The sequence below is a fragment of the Mya arenaria genome, chromosome 9, assembly GCF_026914265.1.
Source record: "Mya arenaria isolate MELC-2E11 chromosome 9, ASM2691426v1".
NCBI classification, from domain to species: domain Eukaryota; kingdom Metazoa; phylum Mollusca; class Bivalvia; order Myida; family Myidae; genus Mya; species Mya arenaria.
Window position 1 is genome coordinate 71,046,251 of NC_069130.1, and position 24,456 is coordinate 71,070,706.

General features: G+C 33.2%; 1 protein-coding gene across 2 annotated transcripts; it reads left to right on the plus strand.

The window, feature by feature from the left end:
• The first annotated feature begins 3,230 nt into the window (after positions 1–3,230).
• Positions 3,231–17,186, plus strand: LOC128203186 (blue-sensitive opsin-like). Of its 2 annotated transcripts, none has more exons than XM_052904485.1 (6): positions 3,231–3,462; positions 9,236–9,377; positions 11,476–11,691; positions 11,990–12,135; positions 13,737–14,220; positions 16,134–17,186. In XM_052904485.1, exons 1-5 carry the CDS (start codon positions 3,367–3,369, stop codon positions 13,905–13,907), a joined length of 771 nt encoding a protein of 256 aa, XP_052760445.1. In that variant the 5' UTR covers positions 3,231–3,366; the 3' UTR covers positions 13,908–14,220; positions 16,134–17,186. The 2 variants fall into 2 exon arrangements, with proteins under 2 accessions (XP_052760445.1, XP_052760446.1); XM_052904486.1 differs by having other exon boundaries at positions 11,990–12,034.
• The last annotated feature ends 7,270 nt before the right edge of the window (positions 17,187–24,456 follow it).

The following is a 24,456-nucleotide window of genomic DNA, read 5'->3' on the forward strand; positions in this document are numbered from 1 at the left end:
TGATCATCACAGGATCTCCAAAACCGATCTAATCTATATTTACCTTGAAGATAACTATCGTATACTACTTGTTAAAAGCACTTCATAACACTGGCATCCTCCGATCTTTATTTTGACAAACCCTCTGACACTCTGTTGTTGTTTGAGAAGAATTGGATTCAATCCAGATGCGGCGTTTCTTCCTATGATCACGTACTATTCGCACATTTCCTCTTTTCTTAAACATGACGATGTGTGCTGATATGTGTTCATAAAACTTTCAATTTTTTTCAATAATACTAATACCCGATTAAGCCATTTTACAATCTATACTATGCACTATTACAGTCAAACTGTCATGATACATCGTAAAAAGGATAATCATTTCGTTAAATGAAATATGTAGAAAATGATAGAAAAAATTGTGTGTTTTACACACCTGTTGAGGGACCGTCAACCGTTTTTCTTGTATGTGCGAACACACATGTGGCATGAAGTTACTCTGTGGTATCGGAAACGCCGCAGAACATACTGTTTATACTTACTCGGATCCTTTCTGTTACATTATTAGCCTTATTCAATTTAGACATCATTGCGATACTTTAAGCCGTATTAGAACACCAACTATGTAAGTGATGCATGTTCAAGAGGTAGAAGACAATATTGGCAGTGTTGTAGTTTCAGTTGATAGTATTTCTAGTAGCGTTGGGTACCGCGGTATTTGTACTATTCATACTATTTTATCTTTCAAGTACCGTAATGTCTGTACTTGCACTTTCATACTCACTCGGGGTGTTTTGCTTTAAAATGCCTAATCTAAACAACAAACACATCGTTAAAGTTGCATCTGCTATTATTATAAACAAAATAAGTGTCCCTTTTGAAGTCTCACTCAAGTGTATTTTAAAAAATGCATTTTAAATTTGGTCGTCATGAAAAGGAATTTTATTTTGAGATATTTGTATATTCCAATACAAGGAAAATGCATAAAACAAGTTATACGGTTAGACTTTAGGAGAGTGAATATAACACTTACATACTGAGATGAAACATTCATGAATCCTCCCCCAACTTACCCTACAACCGCGCGGCGTAAATAAGAAGAGTGAATACAAATTCAAGTACATTAGCATTGGGTATACATAAAGGATATGTTATCGTTAATATTTAGTCGTATATAAGTTTAAGATAAAAGCAATATGAGAACCAGCACCTTACATACTAATGTCTCTGTTAAAAGACCGCGGTAACAAATCAATTCGCCTTCAAGAACATAAGTATATTTATTGACATTTACCTAAATTTTACAATATCAACATCATACAAGTAAATTTGAATCTTAAGATCCACAAAAAACCTAATTGTATGACATAGGAGTTTTCGTGATTTTGGACAAATTGAACTGAAAGATAAGATAGTATACATCAATGTGTTACGTTAATACAATCATCGTCTAAAACATATTTAAATATATTTCACATAGTAAATATATAATTATGTTTGTTTTGGATTTGATGTCTTTTGAAGGTTACAAAGTGAAGCTGCTGCACTAGGACGGTGTTACAGAGTATAATAAAAATCATACTTTATCTTGAGAGAAAGCCACATGGTTTCATCATTATGCTACATTAATAATGTAGATTGCTTTGTGAAATGTGAGTATATAAAACAATCAAGTTCTACTACTGGTTAAACTTGATGTAATGACAGAGGTGACTCAACGTATATGGCTTATTGGTAATATGTGTGGCGAAAGAAGAACTCTTCAAATCTTATTCCGTAAGTGAAATATATCGGTTCAATAATATATATATTCATTATTTACAACAAATGCTGCGAAAGGTATTTAGTTTTGTTCAGTGGTCTAAAATGCCAGTCACAACATTGTATCGAACGCTGTCCAACGGACATTCTTAAAACCGACTGCCGCTCACATGAATTAGTATAGTTTTTTAAATATATTTTTATGCTTGCGTGGTATGTCTGTGTTGTATATACCGTTAAATGTCTGATGACCTGTCAGCTTGTGCCCTTAAGAGGGGCATGATTGAATGTTTGTCTAATTGTCTCGTTCCCGTTTTTAAACCCAACAGTGACTGTTTCCTGCTTTTGAACTCGTGAAATATAGCTTTAGATTGTCCTTCTTGATCAATATACTGCGAGCTTAAATAAATAATCAGCCTGTATGAACAACACATCATGTTTCAACAGCGTAAGAAACATGCAACTTCATTTCATCCCCCATGCAATCAATATAAAGGAGTAATGGTCTGTCAGTTCAATGCAGTTTTACTCCAATAACGTGCACTATCTGTTACAAAAATAGATCTTTGAACGTGTCCTAGTGAATGCATTCATAGGGACTATACAGCTTATTGGTAATATGAGTGGCGAAGAAAGAATTATTCACAATCTTTACCGTGAGTGAAATCTATCGGTTCAAGAATATATATATATATATATATATATATATATATATATATATATATATATATATATATATATATATATATATATATATATATATATAAATATATATATATATATATATATTGTTTACAACGTTTGTTAACAATGCTGTAAAGGATATTGAATGACGTTCAGTGGTCCAAAACGTCAGACACAGAATTGCATTCAACGCAATTAATTGCATTGAAAAAATAATACCGCTGACGTCAATGCTAACAATTCTTGTAATGCATTTTGACGCATGTGTGATATGTCTATGCTGTATTCCTCGTTAAATGTCTGATGACCTGTCACCTTGTGCCCTTTAAGACCGTTAAATGTGTGTCTACTAGGCTTGTCCATGAAGTCTCATTTCACTAATTCAAAGTGCTTTTAAGTAAATAATTTAATTTTCGTCAAATGTAAGTTGCTCAACCCAACGCTTGGGCGTTTTCTGCTATTGAACTCGTGAACTAGAGTTCCAGATTCTCATTCTGATTCAATATTCTGTGATCTAAAACAAAGAATTATCCTACACATCTTAAAAAAGTACTCTAAATGAAGAACACATATTGTTTCAACAGTGTGAGAAGCATGTTACTTCATTTCTTCCTCCATGCAATCGATTAAACAAGTTATGATCTTACAGCTTAATGCAGTTTTACTCTAATAACGCAAAATATCTCGTAAATAAGATGAAAGAACATATGTCCTCTTGCATGCATTCAATATTGCAGCACTTTACTGAAGCCAGATTGCCATTAGACAACTATACGTTTGCCTAGGAGAACTAAATCTGATTATTCATGTCTGCCATTCACAGTGGAAGGAATATCTAAGTGAACCTGTGTTATATAACGCTTGTAGAAAACAAGTTGTATTCAATTTCGGATTTAAAAAATTTCCTTCATTCGCTTTTAGTTTAAAAAAGTGATAAGTATGAATGTATCGAACATTTCCGAAAGTAATAATAATTATTCCAAGGTATTTCCGACACATATTGGACTAAACTACAAGGAAAAACCAGGAGCAAGGGTAAGCTCACTTATAAACATGTACATTATTCAGAAAAATAATACCAGTTGATATTTCTGGTTGTCTTTTATGCGCTGAGTCAGAAAAAAAACAGATAAGAAGGATGGCTTCAATTTTTAATATAAACATATTCAATACATAACTTACATTGATTTTTACTGTAATAAGTGACAGGTTAATTTGGGGACAGTGAGATCTTTGTTGGAAGCTGTTTCAACAAATTTCATCTAGCCTTTTCCCAACGTACACCTAAAGTTTCCCTTTGTATTGCATTTCTGTCTGTGGGTGCTGTCGCTTTCTTTATGCGTGAGGCCAGTCTTGACCTCCCCTTGTGAACAAACGAATGCTCACTGAACACTTCTTTTGTTTTGTTGTATCGCTGCCATTTGTTTTGGTTGGCTGTTTAGATATCCTGCATTCATTTCGTTAAGCTTGATGAAGGGAAAGACTCTTATTCGTGTCATTGGTCTAAAAGATAAAAATCCATTCCATATGATATATCGAAAATTGCAAAACATCGATTGACACGTCATACAATAAAAGTATACTGGTGTGCCGATTTTATCACAGATAATGGTTTAACAATTCAACTCTAAACGTGTAATACATCAATTTGTCACAGAAAACAAATCATTAATGATGGTAACCTTATAAATTTGTAAGCAGAAAAAACGAAAGTATAAAAACAGCAGTCTCGATGTGATTTTCAATGATTTTATCATTTTAGATGATGTTATAACTATGTAAAAAGAGCAATGGTATAGAAAAATATCAGTTGAGTTTTATGGGAACCTATATGTTTGGTTAACACTAAAACTAAGTCAAAGAATCTGCAGTCCTGACGGCAACCTAAATATGGAACTGCATACTATCTCTTCAAAAATCGGAGCTGCAACCTATCATTTTCTTTTCGTGCTCATATCTTTTAAAATCATTAAAATATTCGTTCCTAAATGCTTGTGCCTGTTGTGTTTAAACAAAACTTAAGTGTTTTATGCGATTTTCCCAAATTATAACCTCATTTTCCGCTAAATCCGAGCCAAAATGATAAATGGAACTGTAAGCTACCAGTCGGATTTCGTACATTTTGGAAACATTGCAGAAGTGTTCTCGAGAACGGTTAAAGTTTCAAGGAAATCATGGATATGCTAATACAAACTAGGTAGGTGGGCATATGATAGGCTATGTTAAAAATTAAAGAAACTATTATAATTAAATGTATTACCTTGATTTTCGGCTCGAGTCGAGCGTTTTGGTGACCCCATCTTGCACTGAAACCTACCATTTGGTCAAGTTGATTCCCCGCCGTGCAATTCAAAGTTAGCTGCCCAAACATTATAGTCGAGTGCTTTTTCTATTTCGATGAAGCGAAACTCGTCAGATTTCTTTTTAAACTTTAGAGAATTAACGCGGTTAAAAAAAACGACAGTAAAACGGACTAGACAAAGAGCCCGAAACACGCAACATCCGGAAACCAAAGCCGCTTAACAACCATTTATGAAACAAAGTTTCCAAAACTTATCTAATAGAAAAGAAGAGAAAAATCAAAAAATATTTTTTAGAATAATCAAATCAAGTCAGTTTCTGCTCCGATAATAGCACAAATCTATTCATTCCTTTATTGCGAGCAGTTTTAAATCAGTTATGTTTTAAACAATGTAAATCAAAATACTACAGTGAAACGGACTAGGTAAAGACTAAATATGGTATATATTTGATATGCGAAGAACACACCAAAAAATATTTCTGAAGGTACCGACACCATCTCAATCAATATACTTATAAACAAAATACCAACAGCATTTCATTATCCGATTAGTATAAACTTGAATATTATATTGACATAAACGAACATGATAAAGTTATCAAAACTTTTAAACATTGGAAATCCTCTGGTTTGAATGGAATCAATGCCGAACGCTTCCATTTTTGTGGAATTTCATAAAGGAAGACCTCCTGAAGGTAGTTAACAAAGTTTGCGCTAAGAACAAAACTGACCGCTTCTCACTTTAAGGGTATTATATCATTCATGTAAACACTATTCATGAAGATCTCTCACATTATTCACACCGATCACAACAGTTACTTAGAAGGGGGAGGGGAGTTGAAACATAAGAGAGTTAAAGGGATTTACAGGTCTTAGAGATGAATCGAAAGAAAATGGCATTATAAACGTTCTCAAACAAACCAAAGCCGTTAACTTTGACGAATTGGGTGGCTATTGGTGGAAAAAATTATATTCATTTTAGGTTTCATTTCAAAATGTAAATAAGCTCCAAACCTAAAAAGATCAGTTTTGTTTCCGGGTTTTAGTCTGTCAAGCCCTATTAAGTAGGGGTGACCGGTCGACCCTCTAGTCTTTACCCTCCATATCTTCAATTCGCCAGGAAACTCAACCTTAGAGCAGAAGTGGCACACTCTTCAGCATATATGTCAACCATAATTAGACTTTCAACATATATGTCAAACATAATTAGATCAAGCACCTTGGTTTAAACTAAATAAATAAAAAAACAATCGGTCTACATTAAATACAAAACAATATCAAATTTCCTATATTTCAAGATATATCGTCGACAAAACGTTTTAAATAAACTCTTAGAATGCACAGCTGGTATAGCATTTACCTCATTATAACTCATTCAAAAATACATTCTTGTATTAGCACTTCGAAATCAGAGCAAGGGCAAGTGATATTAGTTAAAACCGTATTATTTCAAGGCTTCTTTGTGAAAATTTAAATTGATCTGTTAACCAGAGAACTTCTCACAAATGATCTTAGGAATAAAAAGTCAATCTATATAAAACAAAAATAGAAAAGGATAGTTTTACCTCAAATTATACGATGAAAATTATTTTCTATGTAAATGCTCGGCACTAAAATATTTTATGACTGATACTCTGAAACAATCTCGTCCAATTAAAGGCTATTAGGGACTTGATTTTGTCCACTTATTGACTAATAATGGAACAACATGCATACATCGCTGTTCGTTTATCATTAATTAGCCACTAGCAGCAATACAATATTGTTCTTCGATCCATCGAAAAAGTGGAGTACAGAACAAGAACAATTTCTAGATGATCACGCTTTATTCAGAAAACAAAAAGAAAGTGCTATCAGAATTGATTGCAAATTAAACGGCAGTTACAAATGTCTTACAGACATTGAAGCAAACATGACATAATTGATTTCTGGCTTTTCTTTAGAGCTAAACAAGCGAACAAATATTCGAAATAATATTCTTTTAAAAACGACCACTACTTTGGGGAAGTCAAGAGTTGACAATAAAATTAAAAAACCTCGCTGAAAACCAGACATTTGCTATTTAAATGAATGCATCACACGACTTTCACTCAGCAAAATTTGAAAATGTGCACAAGAATTGTCTTTTATATTAGAAATATAATCACGTGCAAACCATTTGCAAAACAAATCATAGAACATATAGCAGCAACAAGCATGTATATATATATATATATATATATATATATATATATATATATATATATATATATATATATATATATATATATATATATATATATATATATATGCCATCGATATATTATTTTAGCTGTTATCTATTCATATATTGTAAATATTGAATACATTAAAACTCGAAGAAAATGAATACTAAGTGAAGTGATACATAGGGAAATTATGACAGGACGCTTTTCTGACGTCCTGTATCACGTCGAGTTCGGAATGTAAACGCGTATTCATCGAGACCGCGAATAAGGCGTGAAACCGGTCGTCAATAGAGCGTCCTATCGTTAATAAATAAAACAATGTCTCCTTTGCTATTTCAATGTTTCATCGCACCGCTTACAGCTTACTGAGACAAACACATTCTATCCGTTGCTATTTTGTTAGCGTTTTGCTTTCAATGGTTAGAATAGTATCTTCTTTCGGATATAACTCGCATTTTAGTTTGATTGAGAGCCCTAAAGTACAACAAGTATTCAATTCGACCTCAATATTGTAAGTAGTTAATAAATGCACATCGTCACGTCTGTGGCTGTGTGTTATCTTGTTACATCAATATGTACTAGCAACATATATTGTCTATAATTATGGGAAATTTATATCAAGGGAACTGTTTATAAATTAAGTTTCCTAATAATGGTATTTGATCACGAAACATCGCCAAAGAATGATATATGTATGTGATTTTAGTTATTGTGGCTTGTTTCTGCGAGTCTCCGTTTTCGTTATGGCCCGTGACAAACACGAAAGGATGACATTTTGCGTGTTGTTGTCTGACAGTACTGTCACGGCTTCACGATCCATATAACCAGAACAAAATAAAACACCGGATATTTGACGTTTATTTTTCAGATGCTAAGTATCGCAATCATTCCGATAGATTGATGCTTTCGAATTTATTTCCAATATACACTGATTATATATTATTGTTTTTGCCTTCTTTGTTTTATATTGATAATTTTAAAAGTGTTTTGGAACGACAATAATTCTGCATGAAAACAATACATTAACCAAATTTTACGAAGAAGCATTGCCTAGTTCATAATACAATCTGAACCTACCCCAATGGTGGTATCGTTTAAGTGATCTGCGAATGTTAGGGGACCCAACCCCATGGTGGTCTCCTACATATACTTTCGTGACACAACAAACTGTAAGAGCAAAGTGTCTTATTTGTGAAATAATGTGAAAGTTGTTGGACCTGAAAATGGTTATTTAAAGTTAATATTTTATATATGGTTTCCTTAAATACCATGTTATCTATTCATATAGATGTGGTGTGTACCACGTATTAATATTGGAAAATGCATGAGAGATGGGTAAACTATCATTAGTATGGAACATATTTATAGCCTTTAATGAGTCGGGTTATATTATCCGTCCATTTTTGTCAAATTTCTAATCAAGATCATGATTGAGGGCAAATTGCCAGTTATATTTCTATAAAATTTTCTAAATTATATAATGTTTTTTTCTTTTTTTTAATTAAGTAAAATCAAGGTGAATGCATGAAGGCTATTTGAGTTGTATATATGTTTAATCTTATACCGATATATTTTATAAATTCACTCAAACATACATGGGAGAATTATGTACTTTCTTAAAAGTAATATATCGTGGAATTAAGATCAGACTTTCTTTATTCTTAAAACTTCTTTTAGACTAAATTTGGAGCTGGATTGTCTTATTGTAGAACATATTTACGATTAAATTGTAAAAAAGTACTAAGAAATATTTGGGTCAAATTACCCCAGCCAATTATCGTTTTATTTTTATATAAATATATATTGAAGAATTTTATGAATAAATAAGTCATCCTATTTTTCTTATTATATCAAGCAAATTAAAACATAAGCATGCTTATTACCTTACACACTTTAACACAGAGGGTTATAATATGCCTAGGGTTAACAGCATTAAATAATTCACACCCTGACTATTAAAAAAAAACGTAGCATATAAAGTTATAATGTTTGAACACCTTTTTCTAACTTTTCCCATCTTTGGTCCCTACTAGTATGAATAGTATGTCATTTGTAAATGGAGCTTAGAAACAGTATGATTAAATGAGGATTGTTGCTGTTGTTGGCGTAACACATCAGGCATTTTATACAAAGATTATGTAAAATATGAAAAGTCGCTGGTCTTAACTTAATGTTTGTTTTTTTTTCTTTCGAATGTGCAATTTAAATGTCAAAAATGCATAAAAAAAGTTATGTTTTTGAACTCCTTGTCATTTTAAATCATTACATTTACCAAAATTTGTTGGCTTTGTTTTTCTAGGATTGGTTTCATGCATCCCTGGTCTTGGCGTGGCTGTTTGCCATTTTGACGATCACCCTGAACATCGCCGTGATTATGTGTATTTGTAGACAGAAGAAGATGTCTAGATTGTACTTTCTGCTGCTAAACATGGCCGTTGCAGGTAAGAATACTGTATCCTCCTATTGGATAATGATTAATTTGCCTATGAATTGTTATTGCATCTAAATTGGTTCATGGAAGATGATTGAAATATTGCATCAAACGCGTTTAGAAGTAATTAATATGAGTATATAATAATCAATGTATTTTTTAATTTAAACAATTGTTATGCAATATTGATGTTGTATTTTTATCGAAACTATGTTATGTTCATAAACAAGTTGATGCCTTAGGCCTGCTATGATAAAAAATATATTTCAGTCTGTGTTTGTATGACTGTAACTGCAATAATTTAAACTAAATTTCTTCAAAAGAGGCATTGATTGGAATATGTTATGATTTCAAACCAACTTGATAAATCAGATGAGGTTTTGTTATTGTATTGATATTCAGACAAATTTTCATAAAAGCCAAATTGTTTCGGATTCACAACGGGAAATGAAAAACATGACCAATCATTCAGGAAACCATTTGAAATATCATCTCACAACTTAACTGCATGCGTTAGATATTAATTGAGTCCATTGTGCAAACCCGAGATATTTGTTGTACTATACGTTCTCTGGAATGAAGTAAATGGCGATTTAACAGTAGGCAAATTTGTAAAAAGCAAGATTCAGTTTCTGTAGCAACAATTATTAACATCATTCAGCCAGCTTGCTGTTGCAGAGACATGCAGGAAATCGTAATTTCATAATATAATACAAATTTCGAATGCAAACCATGTGTTGTATTTAATATACGATAATAATGTTCAGAAAATGAATGTAGATATAAAAAATACGCCGGTTGATCTACTGTGTTAATAAACGCATGTTTTATGTGTGAAGAAATTTAAACATTAAAATGCAGACATGGCTTCATGTTGAGAAAATTGGTGGGACAGAACGGAGCAAAATAATTCTTGCACTTTGAGAAACACTTTTATTTCTCCAGTAAAATATATCCGGTAAAAAAATGCCACTTATATTGCTCAGTGAAAATATAATGATGTAGACAACCCCATACGTTTGACGTGCCATATCTCCCAAGTGTCAGTCTTGTGTCTGTCTGCATAGCCTTTATCGCCCGTAAGACTACCACGATAAACACATAGTATCAACGCAGTTTATCTAGCTTTCGTGACAGTTTAAATTATAGAACGAGTAAATAAATGATTTAAAAAACCGTAAAGGGGAATACAATTTAAGGCAATTCTCAGTGAATATGGTGAGTTTAACGTTTACTCGCTCCTTTTTGAGATACTATGGCTGCAACAGCTTAGTCAATAAAGTAATCATGGGAGAAGAAAAGTTTGTTGCTCGAACCCACAGCCGCTGGAATGCTAGATCGGTACCATGTTTAATTCAGCTTAATTGTTTTGCTGGTATACATACTCCTCCCTTGATAACCCTTACAATTTATCAAATGCAGGCACCGTAACCTTTTATAACAGACAAGTTAGCCTTGGTGGAAACCACATCTGGTCCGGGGTCGAACTCATAACCGCTGTGAGATTAGCACGGTTCTAACCGGGAGGCAGCTTTTTACCTCTATCCACAATACAGCTGTTCATTTCCATTTAATGTTATTTCTATGAAGTCTGCTTTTCTGTGAGTGAATTTCGCAATTGAGAATATTTCTCCTTTATAAAACCCCCCAGCAGGTTTAGAAATTCCGTGACTACAACGGAGATAAAAAGACGCATTCAGGAGATAAATAACGGATAGTCATTAAGGACACGGACTGGCTTGGCAAATTACCGAAACAACAAACCTCATACCGTTTTAAATGCATAACTTATGTGTAAAACTACAAAAACAAGCTCAGTAGCCGAAAGTTAAAATATATACCCCGTCTAATGGCACAGGGAAAACGCCAAGGACATAGAACATAAAATCAACAACAACAAAAACAAACAAGAAACATGGAACAACAGCACAAAACTCCGCAAACAGCACAGTGCATACATACCAAATAAAAACTAGATATGGTTATCAAGGATTGTTAGGTACCGCCTTTGAACGGGAATATAATGATAAACATATTTATCTGATCGGAATTGATACGGCGCTCTTCTCCAGTGAATGTTGCGATTGTGTTGTTTTTGTTTTCTACAGATTTATTGACGGGCATGTTCGACACAACTTTCAACGCAACAGAAAGGTCTCTCGGATATAAAAACATGACTTGGGCGTGGTTCGCTGGCATATACGGGTGCAAAATACAACGAACTGCTGCCAATGTCTTTAGCATTACATCAAACTTCATACTTGCGGCTACAAGCTTCGACAGGGCAATTGCCATCGCAAAACCCATGATTAATTTCAAACAAGGTACAGCATGTTGTAAGCATAATATTCACTTCATCGTTTTACTGTCTACATATATAAAAGTAGACACAATAACTAAACTATCATAAACCATTTAACGGCTTTTATACTGAAAACAGAATGTGTGCGATAGTTAAAAACAATCGTGAATTGTTTAAAAGTAAAATTGTAACTTATTTTTGAACATGTTCTTTATGACGGTTGGTTTAAGGAAGTTGATATCTCGTTACACTACTTTCTTCTACTCTTAAACCTCGTTAACAAAATTAATCAACCAGAATGACTTTTATGTGTGTTACAGGATTTGTTCTACAGAAGTGTCTGACAGCACTGTGTTGGGCATTCAGTACGTTGCTAAACATTCCAGTATTTCTCTCAATGCACTTAAAATCCGTATACAAAGCGTATCCTCTATGCGGCATCGACAACAATGTAATCACATTTAAAGTAGGTATCTGATATCATCTATTTGTATGTTTTTGTAAGGGAAATAGACCTTTTTGAAGTCGCAACTATCTGCAGCGGCCCGCAAATTAGTTCGAAGCCGGATGGCGTAGCACGACGGTTTAAATCATTCAAGGGGCCTGGGCCAACGACGTCAGAATAAAGTGTATTTCCGCTACTATTACATAGCACAAAACCTGGTGAAAAATGATAGATAATATATCATTGCAATTTACAGGAGCATTTGCATTGGGATTGGATATACGTACATACATATCAAAGAACTTAGGTTTTTTTATATCAATTATTCCGGTATCCTGTATTTCTTTTAGTTGAAACAAATCCTATATTAAACTTTTCTCTGGGGAAATCTTGCTCAATCATGAAAAGACTGTGTGGTTTTAATCGGATGTGAATGTCCTTACTGGTCGATCATGAATAGGATAACTTTTTGAATGTTTTGTTTGTGATATTTCTCATAATTCATACGCCGCTGAGTGAAATCATCTGGGTGTCGCCGGACCCCGCATATGTTAAAAAAGAGCCAATATGTGAATTTACTGGATAATACACTTTTTTCTACCGTCAAGGCCAACATTATCAAGGATTGTTAGATACCGACTTGGAACGGTCAGTAAAATGTAAATTTCCTGGGGGGTTTAAACTAGTTTAAGTGCACAAACACTTAATCCCAACAGTCATCAATAAAGAAATAACGCAAACGGTAAATCTTATCACTTATACTTATTATAAGTATGCATTAACTTGAGGAAACTTAAAAATACAACAAATAATAATTAACTTAGGTAGGCATATAGCTTAAATATTCCATCAGTAAAGGGTAAGTCTTCGTAGCACAGTGGATACAACACTGGACTGCAATTTTGGCGACACCGGTTCGAACCCGGTTTCCGGCCCGATTTCTTTTACATTTTGGTACTTTTTTCACAAGTATGATATCAAATAGTAAAGCATTTAATTAAATAATTGTCCTGACATTCGTTATAGAAAAACACATTTTTGGTGCCAATCTGGTGTATAGTCCCTTTAAATACAGACTAGTATGCAATACTTTCTGCTATGTTTGACAATATACCTTAAAAGCAATGACAACATCAGGGACAAGCCTAGTTGTCGAGAAGTCAAATTAACGACTGTTTAGAGGCAACAATGGTATATTACGGTCATTGTTTCACCAAATCCAGCCAAAGACATTAGTTTTCTGAAAGGTACCATCTCACTAATATAGTCAGAAGGGATCTTAAGTTGGTGTTTTCTTTGTGAAGTAATTCTATTTAAACATTGATCATTGATCTTATTTTATAAACTTTGGTTTTAGAAGACATTATCGACATTTTTTGAAAATATAGTAATGCTTTAAACCTGTTTCGGTTTAATAAGCCCGTTTCGGTAGAAGTATTTACTAAGGTTGACAATTTTATTATCATCACAGCAGTCATTTGATATTTATATGCGACAATACCATTGCAATAATCCAACATTGTTCATTATTGTTTAATATAAGGACAAAATTAAGATAAATACAAAACAACACATTTTGTAACAAATATTATTGCACATTTGAAATGAATGTGTTGCTTCAGGTGATGATGAATTACTTGTTTGTGTTCCAATACCTGCTCCCCCTCTCCGTAATTCTGGTCAGCTACGTGGTCCTCTTATACGCTCTAGCACGTCGGTCTGCAAGTTGCAAGCAAACAGGAAAGTTTTTCTTCATTCTTAATAAATCAAATTTGCAAAACGAACAGTTTTGATAACATTGTTCTTTTCTTTTTGGAGATATTTTAGGACGAGAACGAAGATGAGAAAGTCAGTTAAAATTAACCGATCATTTTGTAAATTTAACATGTCAATACATGTTGGGTACACTTTCATCCTAAATAAGTTTCCGATGCATTTCAATTGTCATTCGTCAATTGCCATGTAAGCTTGCATCTGCGAGATATTTAACAAAACGTTCCTTTTGATTCACAGATCCAAAAGCAAACGGGGTTTTAAGAGTGTTTAATGCCGGTTTGCCTCGATCCAAGAAGAGGAGTCTAAAACTGATGTGCGGGATCGTCGCAGGTACATTATTTTAGAGAGCATCCTTGTTAAACAATCCAACCTTGTATAGTGTCATCTTTCAGACCCTTAAATGTAGCATTGTACTTTCTTTACATAAGGCACCTATATGAAGATTCGTATGGTTTACATTCTTCTCATAAGGCACCTTTAATATAGATGTGTAAGGTATGTATTTTTCACATATAGCACCGTGAAATTACACCTGTATATATTACTCACATAAAGCACCGTTAGTATAGACTTGTATGATATCAATTCTTCACATACGGAACCAGTAATGTAGACTTGTATGATGAACAGTATTCACATAAAGCACGGTTAGTATTGACTTGTATAGTGTACTTTCTTCACAATAGACACCAATAGTGTAGACTCCTATGATGTATATTCCTCACATAAGATAACTGGTATGATATACATCTTTTAGATAAGACATCGGAAATGCAGAAATGGTGTACATTCTTCACATAAGACACATAAAATGTTGACTTGTATGGTATGCACCCCGCACACAAGACACTAAACATGTAGGCATGTTTATGTGTTTTTATCGGTTTATCTTCAAGAGCTGTAATGAAATTCTTGTAACTGTTGTCTAACATCTTTGCCAGAAGTGTGTAAATGTTGTGTGAATACATTTCCTTCGTTGTTGTGTCGTGTGTTTTTTTATACCAAGCGCTTTTTGTTGTAAAGCGTTTTCAGAAACGGAAAACAATATTAACGATAATTTTTATAAAGATTATAAGTATCCATCATGTGTTTCCGGTACGGATAGAAAAATCCGACCCGAGGCCACGTGCGTAAGCCGGTAACGAAGCTTGCCGAGTTACCGGCCACGCAGCGTGCCCGAGGGCCGGATTTTCCGATCCGGACCGGAAAAACATGATTGATATTTTTTCTTGCATATCTAAAATTATCAATTTGTGGAAAAAATGACGTTGAAAACGAACTTTTGTATAATTACACCAAAATCACGTGCGACGTTGTTTACTGACGTCATAGAGCGCAGTATTTTTCATAAACCATACAATAAATGAAATAAGAAGTGGCGCGTTGTTGCGCGTGATTTTTTCTAGCATACCTTAAAATTACATTTTTTTGTGAAGAAAATACAAAAAAAGCGCATTTTTGTACGTATCACCAAAAAGCGTGTGCGATGATGTTTACTGACATCATGATGCGCAGTAATTTGTATTCACTGCATACGTCAGTAAGTTCCTTCGATATCACGTCTTGTAAGGGTTATTTTTTTTGTTTTAAGGAATATTTTTGTAAAGTTAATGTGAATGGAACTCATCAATTTAAATCTCATAACTATGGTTACATTTAGTGTTTAATAAAAGGAATTGAAATTATTACGTCACAGCGCGTGACTCATCTGGCATGGGGGGATGCCAGATGGAGTTTTCCAGCACGGCTGAATTCACCAGAAATGCCTATCCGGTGTGCTAGAAAAAATAATCGCATTTGAATATTAAACCCTAACGTTTTGCAATTTTTCTTTCATATCTGTTTGAATACAAATATAACAACTGCGGATTTAATCCCTTTTAGAAAAATAAATTAATGAATTGAGTTGCATATTGTTGTTTGGATAAATCTTTGAATTTAGACATAATATATTTTGTTTGTAAAATTGAAAAAGATCTTTTTATGATTAATGCAAATGTACAGTTTATATTTGAAAAAGGTCTCTTGCAGTCTAGACACGCCTGTTGTTATGATCATAAATAAATTTTTCCTTAGTGATGTTAAATTGTTGGCAACAAAATAAATTCGCATACTTACACATAACGCGGATTTAAGGGTTTGTAATAATTGCAGTCATAAGCCTGTGTTCATTGATATGTTTTATACATTACTTATATTTTGATGTCAGATTAAACTCCTAACGATATTTTTTTCTACTACAGGTTTTGTCGCAGCCTGGACGCCATTTTTTACTCTCGTGTATATAGACTGCGAACATCCATCTGTGCAAGTTGGCGGTCTTATGTACTACTTAAACGGAATAATCAACCCCGTGGTATTCTTCATCTTTCACCGTACCAAGCCAGTCGGTTCGCCACCGAGCTTCTATTGCAATGGACAAGCAATGAGTTTAAACAGGATAACAAAAGAACCATTCCAAACATTGATAGCAAAGACTAATGTAAAGCAAAATGATAATAGTCTTTGACATCAGAACAGTTATTGTTTATGACTTGTTCGTGTTATCTTAAAAGTGTATGGAACTTGATGATACAACATTAAGGAATAATTCATTTCTAAATCGAGAGAATTTTGCAGCGAGCAACTACGTCGGGAACGAGCAACCAAGGAGCAAGTGATAAGATGGGACAAAACTTTGACATTGATAGATGACGAAAATATATTAATTGGGCACCATAAGGTGCCGTAGTTTTACGGGTGAATGAGATAATAACGTTGGCAGGGGCGAAATCATATTTTTAAATGTTACTATCTCTCTTTATATAAAATCATATCTTTTAAAGTTATTATATACATATTTGAGAAAGATTGAAACAGTTTATAAGCCTTCGAATTATGATAGTCGTGTTGCATTTGCATTTTTTTAAAGGTATCATAATTAGTGAGGAAATAATAAATTTGTTTTCAGCACTCATTATATTGTTTGAATCGCAATAGGATAAAGTCGTATAATGTAAACAACTCCATCTATTAAGTCAACTAAAACTCTGTGCCTTGTCAAAAGAAATGACTTGTTCTTGTGCAAGACGGAAATACATATAAAACGCATGCGTTTAGTTACAGGTCTTGGCATCCATACTGCTAGTAATTATATATTTCGAAGGGAGATACGTCGAAGACCTAGAATAGGGGTCTCGATTGGTTTGGTTAGAAAAGCTCAGTGGAACTGTTAATTTTGACACAAGAAGACATATTATAGTAATAATTGATGCTCTTTAACCGTTCAAGACACACCCATACCTCTGAAAAATAAGATAAAGAGCTAGTTTACGCAATAACATCTGTTTTTAATTTTGAAATCAGTAATCGTGAAATCTGATTAGAATCTTCCTTCTGTAGTTCAAATAGAGAAACAAAACAGAACAAACAAACTATCTATGAATGAGTGATCTTTGTGGCGTCAGTCTATATGTAACTACAGCAAACTGCTTCATTGCAAAACGTTAGGCAATTCACAAAACAATATATATAAACACGTTCAACTGTGGACAAAGCGAACATAAACAAACTGTTAAGGGTGCAAAACTTCAATAAAGTTATTCTCGAATATTCCAGATAACATATAGTGGATATATAAAAGTTCCATTTCTATAATCATTTATTGCTTGTAAAGTATTCCTCTATTATTATCGTCTTCTATCTTCTATCATCTGTAAAATGTTTAGAATACAACATTATGTTCAGTGGATTCGTTTTTTGTGAAGAACTTTTAACAAAGACTTATGTAATCCTCTAAAGCGTCATTAGGAAAGAATTGACAAACAAATCTTACGGGACATTTCGTTTCTCAACGAACAGCCGAAAACAAATCGTTGCATTTTCTTGAACAATAAATAAAAGAAGAACTTTGTCAGTCATCTCATTCTGTAAAATTATCACTCCGGCCTATTGTTAACAACGCAGCGTGTAGTTAAGGATATTGATTCGTTTAAAAGACGGCCTATAGTTCGGTCAGGCTATAAGTGATGATTCATCGGGCAGTGATCCGTTCCTTAAAAAGAACAAAACCACTGAAAAATACAAAATCGACTTTTTGGCGTTTTTATTTTTATTTGTTTATTTTTTACCCTAAAACTGTGAGACTATTTTACCGATGCATCCATATTGGCTATTTGCGGATCAAAGTCGCATAATTTCAAAACACTAGCTATATTTTCTTCGGTAGCTCATCGGAACCTCCCGCATTTGTTTAGAGAAATAGAATAAGGATTTAGCTCTATACTGTACAACCTGTACAGTTTATATATATATATATACCCGGAAGAGATCTTTACTATGTAATGTCTAGTATTATCTTCTCCATTCTTTACTAATTATGAATATTGATGATTTTAATTATACACAACACGCCATTTACAGGGAAGCTTTCAGATAAGGACCATATCTATAGACCTTTAGCTTGAACTTCAGGTCAATTGTATTTTATAATATATTATTAATACAAAGTTCACATTTAAATTTGAAATGTTATGCGATTCAATATATTTTTATCACCACCTGTCGGTTGCGCTGCCGTTCTCTGCTTTGTCGTCTTCCGGGGCATCGTATAGCCATTCCACTCCATAAAGGCGCCAAATAATGAGAGATATCCCGTATATTACTATGCTAGCGACTAAGATCAAACATGAAGCATTTGAATATCCTATATTTACCAAAAGTAATATTCAAAAATAAAAAGAAGACTTGTTTGAATTATTTCTACTTCATACGATTGCAGACATGTAGGAACATGGTACCTTGCCTCATCGTTCACACAGACGTCTCCTGCATCGTCGTACACCCCATAAAGGCCCCGTATGAGTTATTCGCTTGAGGGAAAAATAGTTTCGAACTTGTTTTCGTTTTTTTGCATGTTTGTATTTGTGACGATTGCATCTTTAAGCATTCTGGGGGTTAATAGTATGTCATCATTTTAAAATCAACTCATTTATATTTAAATTTTTAAGAATACTTTGTCATTTAGAGCTAATTACACCAATTCGGAAGTTACTACTCAATATAACACGATTTTGTTTCTCTTTTCTTTTTATTTGCACTTGACAGTGAATTAACGCAAGGTTATACCATCTAAGACGAGTTGGCTGCTTTCGATATTAATAGTTTTGAAGCTGAATGTTAAGTGATTTAAAAATAAAACGTGCTGAAAACGTCTTCCATTTGTTCACCACACGCTCATCCAGTTCTATTTTTCTTCCTTTTTTTAAACGATGTCTTTTGCTCGCGATTTTGTCCCCCAACAAAACTTAGATGCACTATTAAATGGCGTGCAACATTGACATCTGAGGGTTGGTTGGGTTGGTTGGTATGTTGCATCTGAAACAGCTGCGTTGGACGCTCCTGATGAACCGTCAATTTAGGGCCTAGATTGATCAACAACCTATGGATATACCGCGTGACACATGATACTAAGTTATTATAACGTCTTTTGATTCTTAAAACATGTCACAATTTGTCTTTGAATTAAGTACAAAAAAAATCATTCCAATTATCACAATAATGCTTTTACATACGTATTGTTGATAACAAACGCAAAGCATTTTATTACTTTCATTATTTAGTTATATTTAAACAAGTCAACGTGTTTAGCTATGGAATTTTTCCTTCAGCCACCAATTAACTGAGGTCCGTTTGGAAGCATTTTATTGTTACAATAAAACTGCTGATATGTTGTAAAGCTGTCTATATTACAGTATCAGCACATTCCCAGTAGAATGTATTTGCGCACCTTCGGGTTTAATGGGCGTTAATTATGTTATAAATCATACAGACTCGGGTAAGTGGGCGTAATTTGTTTTAAATTTCAATTTACTAAGATTGCTGTTTCTACGTTTTGGATGTTTATGTCGCATCGGAAGTACTTCCTGACTTGTTTTCCTGAGCGATGTCGTTTCTTTAGGAGAATATTTCTGGAAATATCTCAATTCATCATAAGACTCATTTTGTTTTTGAAAATTACTTTTAAGAAGAATAATAATGCTGAGAATAGTATGTGCGACATTATATTATGTACTTATTTACTTGTTACTTGTTACAAGTTTGGACATAGGTCATATCTTTAAGATTATGTGAATTTTCTCCTTGGTAATACAAATAATGGCAAATGGAATACATTCCCAAAATCCTCTTTGGAAACCGTTTTATTACAATAATGGTGGTACTTAGCAGTCGTTTAGTATGGTTATAAAGAATTTTAGAATACCGTGAATATTGAATATCGAAGACCTTTTAAACATTTGTTTACTGTTGATTCAACTGCTTACGTCAGTTTTCCTTAATATCAATTGAATATATGATGAATGAACAAAACAAAGAGAATCTTTTAATCTGGTAAAGGAAAAAGGCGTCATTTGCCTTTGAATAATAACATGCTTTATAGAAGCTTAATGAATTATTATCGAAATAATTACACATAAACATTTGATGATGATTCAAAGAACTTTTAATAATACAATATGTTCATTTTCTTCATTTCGTCTAATATATATATACTGCGACTTAGATAAAGATACGTATGGGGCTTGCAATTAATTATTTTTGCTTACTAGTACGTGCATTCATTTTCAGAGAATATAGAGAAAATCAGTTTTTGAAAATCCGGAAAATTATGCAATTTTATTAATAATGAGTAACTCTGCATTGTCTTTCTTTTTGCTGATTTTTTTGTGCATCTCATTTGAAGACCTCGTTGCCGTAACATCGAATTCAAATTATCAACTTACACCACATACTGATCATATCTATTTGACTCTTTAAAAGTGCTTTATCATTTACCATATCGTCTGTTGGTAGGAAAGTTCGAAAGGACTTCTTCGTTATCATGCCTGCATTCGTTGCTGTTTCATTTGAAGAAGAGCTCGTCGACGAATTGACTGGTTCTGTACGGTGAAAAAAAACAACAGAAAACCACTGGGTTTATTATTCCGTTTAAGTAGTACATAAGACCGCCAACTGGTAGAGACGGATGATTGTATCCAAATATACTTAAGTAAGATATTGTGAAGTAAGGTGTCCATGCCAAAACAAACCCTGCAATAGAACAGACAAAAGAATTAGATATGCGCGTGATCTACTTAAAAAGGTTGTTTTTAGAATGAAAATAATGTACAGTTTCCATTTTTTTAATTGACATTATAACCAATGAAGATGGAAACCGATGATCTTGTGATTCGGAAATGTGGCTATCCGAGTTATTGATACACTGACATAATCAATATCATTTCTACTTAGAATGATACATTGAAAAAACATTGTGGGCAAGCGTTTCATATTTGAACCCTTATTATAATTCACATGACGCATGGATTCGGTCAACCACTTTCTCTTTAACAATAAAGTGATTACATTTCATCAGTTCAATTGTTCAGTTGATTTTAGTCGTAACATGCAATATTCCTAAGATTATAACAGTTACAGGGACTCAGTCCGATACTCTTCAATTAAATTCATACTTGATACTTGAAGTTTTGACTGATTGGTTTGACCCTGGTTACGTTGTGTCATTTATGACCTTTCAAAGTGCAAAATTAGGTGGAAAAGGCCACGAATGAAAAAGGTTCAAACGGTCATGTTTCATCTAGTTTTGAGAGATGATCTCTTCAGGAGTAAAACATACATCCTTTGGGACATGTTTTGGAAAAAAAGACTTGACTAAATTCAACAAAAAAAGATTGAAACAGATTTTGGATAAAAAAGCACTTGCATTTTTAAAAAAAAAAGAATGTCGTGACGTGTTCGTGTGTCAAAATGTTTCATCCTACTAAATCAACAAATGAGTTTTTGACGAAATAATTTCAAGAAAAACTAGTGGATTTCACTCATTCCCTAGTTACAAAAGTCAACATTTATTTATATGAAATGAAGATATTTCCGAGATAATGCAATAAATTAAATAGAGACACTTCCGTGAAAATTCAATAAATAAAGACATTTCCGGGACAATGCGAATGCTTTGTTACTGGAATTCTGATAAAATCTCCGTTCCTTAAATGTCTTATAACTGCTTATTACATTAAGCAATGATTATATGTATAATGCTTGCTGAATATTGAACTTAAAAACAAATCTAAAACAAAATGAAAAATGAATAAAAAAATACTTTTGCACTGTGGAAGGCCCTTCATGCATCAGACTTGTCAATTTCCTTTTTTATTGTATTCTAAGTTTAATCAAAACATCAATAACTTTAGATTACATCAGTTATTCAAATGTTATTAGTAGTGTCAATTATTTATAATTGAATACCTGCAACAATGCCACACATAAGTTTCAGACTCCTTGTCTTTGTACGGGGCAAGCCGGCGTTGAAAACCCTCATCAAACCATTCCCACCGGAATCTGTGAGATTACAGAAAACATTATAAAAACCGATATCACTGTTGTTTTGATAAGTTTAAATCATCAGACATAAGTTACCTGGGAACCAGATCGATACAAGGTTCCTAGTTGATCTGTAACTATTTCCGGAAAAATCGTATCGTGTACATGTTTGAATTGAATTTTGCTTGACATAAGCGACCGCTTGAAATCATTACATTCTTGATTGCATAAAGTTAGTGATTTAAAGTGTGACCTTAAGTTTACTACACTTGAATACGTATCAGTACCGTTCTGCTTTTCACTTAGCATCCAATAATTAAATTTAAAAAAACTTGCCTCTTCTCCTGCTTGATGCCGACCGGCGGCCCGGTGCGCATAACAGGACCACATAACTTACCACAATTATCGCAAGGGGAAGTAGGTATTGGAACACCACCAGGTAGTGCGTCACAGTCTAAAACAATACTAATATATATATTAATTAGACATGCGTTAATTCTGATTTGCTGTACATCTTATCGGATTCTGTTTTAATTCTATTTGTGTTTGGTCGGCGGTATATTTGTTACGGGTCAGGGTATACTTGTTATTTTACGCAAATCAAATACATGTATAACATTTACACAAATACAACTAGTCCCAACTTAAACCAATTTCCAATGTCAAACAAAATAAGTCACCCGGATGTTAAGCCAATATAGAGTCATTCGTTTGACATTCCGAAAACTGCGTTTATTTATGTTCGCTAGAAATACCGCTTAAAGTTAACATTTGTTACGTTAATGGACTAAAAGCTGCACTCTCACAGATTGAACGTTTTTATACAACTTTTTTACTTTTTGTCTTGACACGAGCCAATTTTTGCGTAAATCCATGAAAACCAGTTAATATATAAGACTGCTGACAAAAAATTAGATCGCAGATTTTTATATCTAAGTTCAAAAATGATATTTTATGCATTTTTCTTAAACCGTTAGTAACGGTTTAAGCCATAAAACATTATTTTTAAACGGAAATATGCAAATCTGCGATCTGATTTTTTGTCAGCAATCTTATATTTTTGGTTTGCAGATATTTACGCAAAAATTTGCACTTTCCAAGACAAAAAATAAAAAAAAGTTGTCAAAACGTTCAATCTGTGAGAGTGCAGCTTTAAGCTTGAAACTTATTTTTTCATTGAAAACAATTATAATATGATTCTTAAACAAAGAGTATTTAAAGGAGAAATATTTTTCATTTTTCAAGCGGAAAAAAATGATAATGCCCCCTGTAAGAAATATTACACAGCTTGGTACAATTTCAATATAAAGAATAAATTGCTTTTTTGTTTAGAAAAATAGTTTTCCAATTTCATAGCTTCATTTAATACAAACTTTATTTTTCATTTAAAATACCATTATAATATAATTCTGGTTTTACAAAGTGGCCACATAATTGGTACAAGCCATAAAGTGGTCCTTAACCAGTACAGATTCAGAAAAACGTATATCTCCATGCAAAAACCTAAGGTGATATTTGCTTTTGGGACGAGTAAATGAAAATCTGTTAGCATCTTTATTTTTCAAATGTTAAACACAGGGCATCTCTCGAGTTTCTTAGATATTATAAAGGATGTCGCGGACGGACGCCATTTGTTTTGTATTTCTAACATTAATATAAACTTTTGGTTGGATTAATTTTAGAAAGCGACAAATTTAAGTTCCTTTAATGTGTTTCTGTTGAAACTAATTTTGTTGCCCCAGTGACGATTATTCATACGTATTGTTCAATCTTGTTCAGATCAATGTTTTCGATTGCATCGCGAAAACGTTGCAAAACCTGTGCTTTATTTCAACATGGATTCTGGTTAAATATTTGGACATTGGGTTTGTCCCTACTTGCATTAAGCCACGTGACCTTCTAAAAACCATGCAATATACTCACCCTGAAGCTGATCACATTCTCGTCAATGAAGCATAGAACATACGCCTTGTCCAAGAACACGGGTATCAAATACATTGCTATATACACAGGAATGCTCAATAATAAGCTGAATATCCAACAAAAGATTGCAAGAAACTTCTGTACAACAAAACCTGCAATGAATATGAAAAAAAAGATTACTTTAAATTAATCAAAATCTGAATTCAAGTACAACTATCCCAAATTCAGGTCAATATTTTTTATCTGTTTGGCCTTAGTTTAAATGATAGTTTATTGCATTGTAAT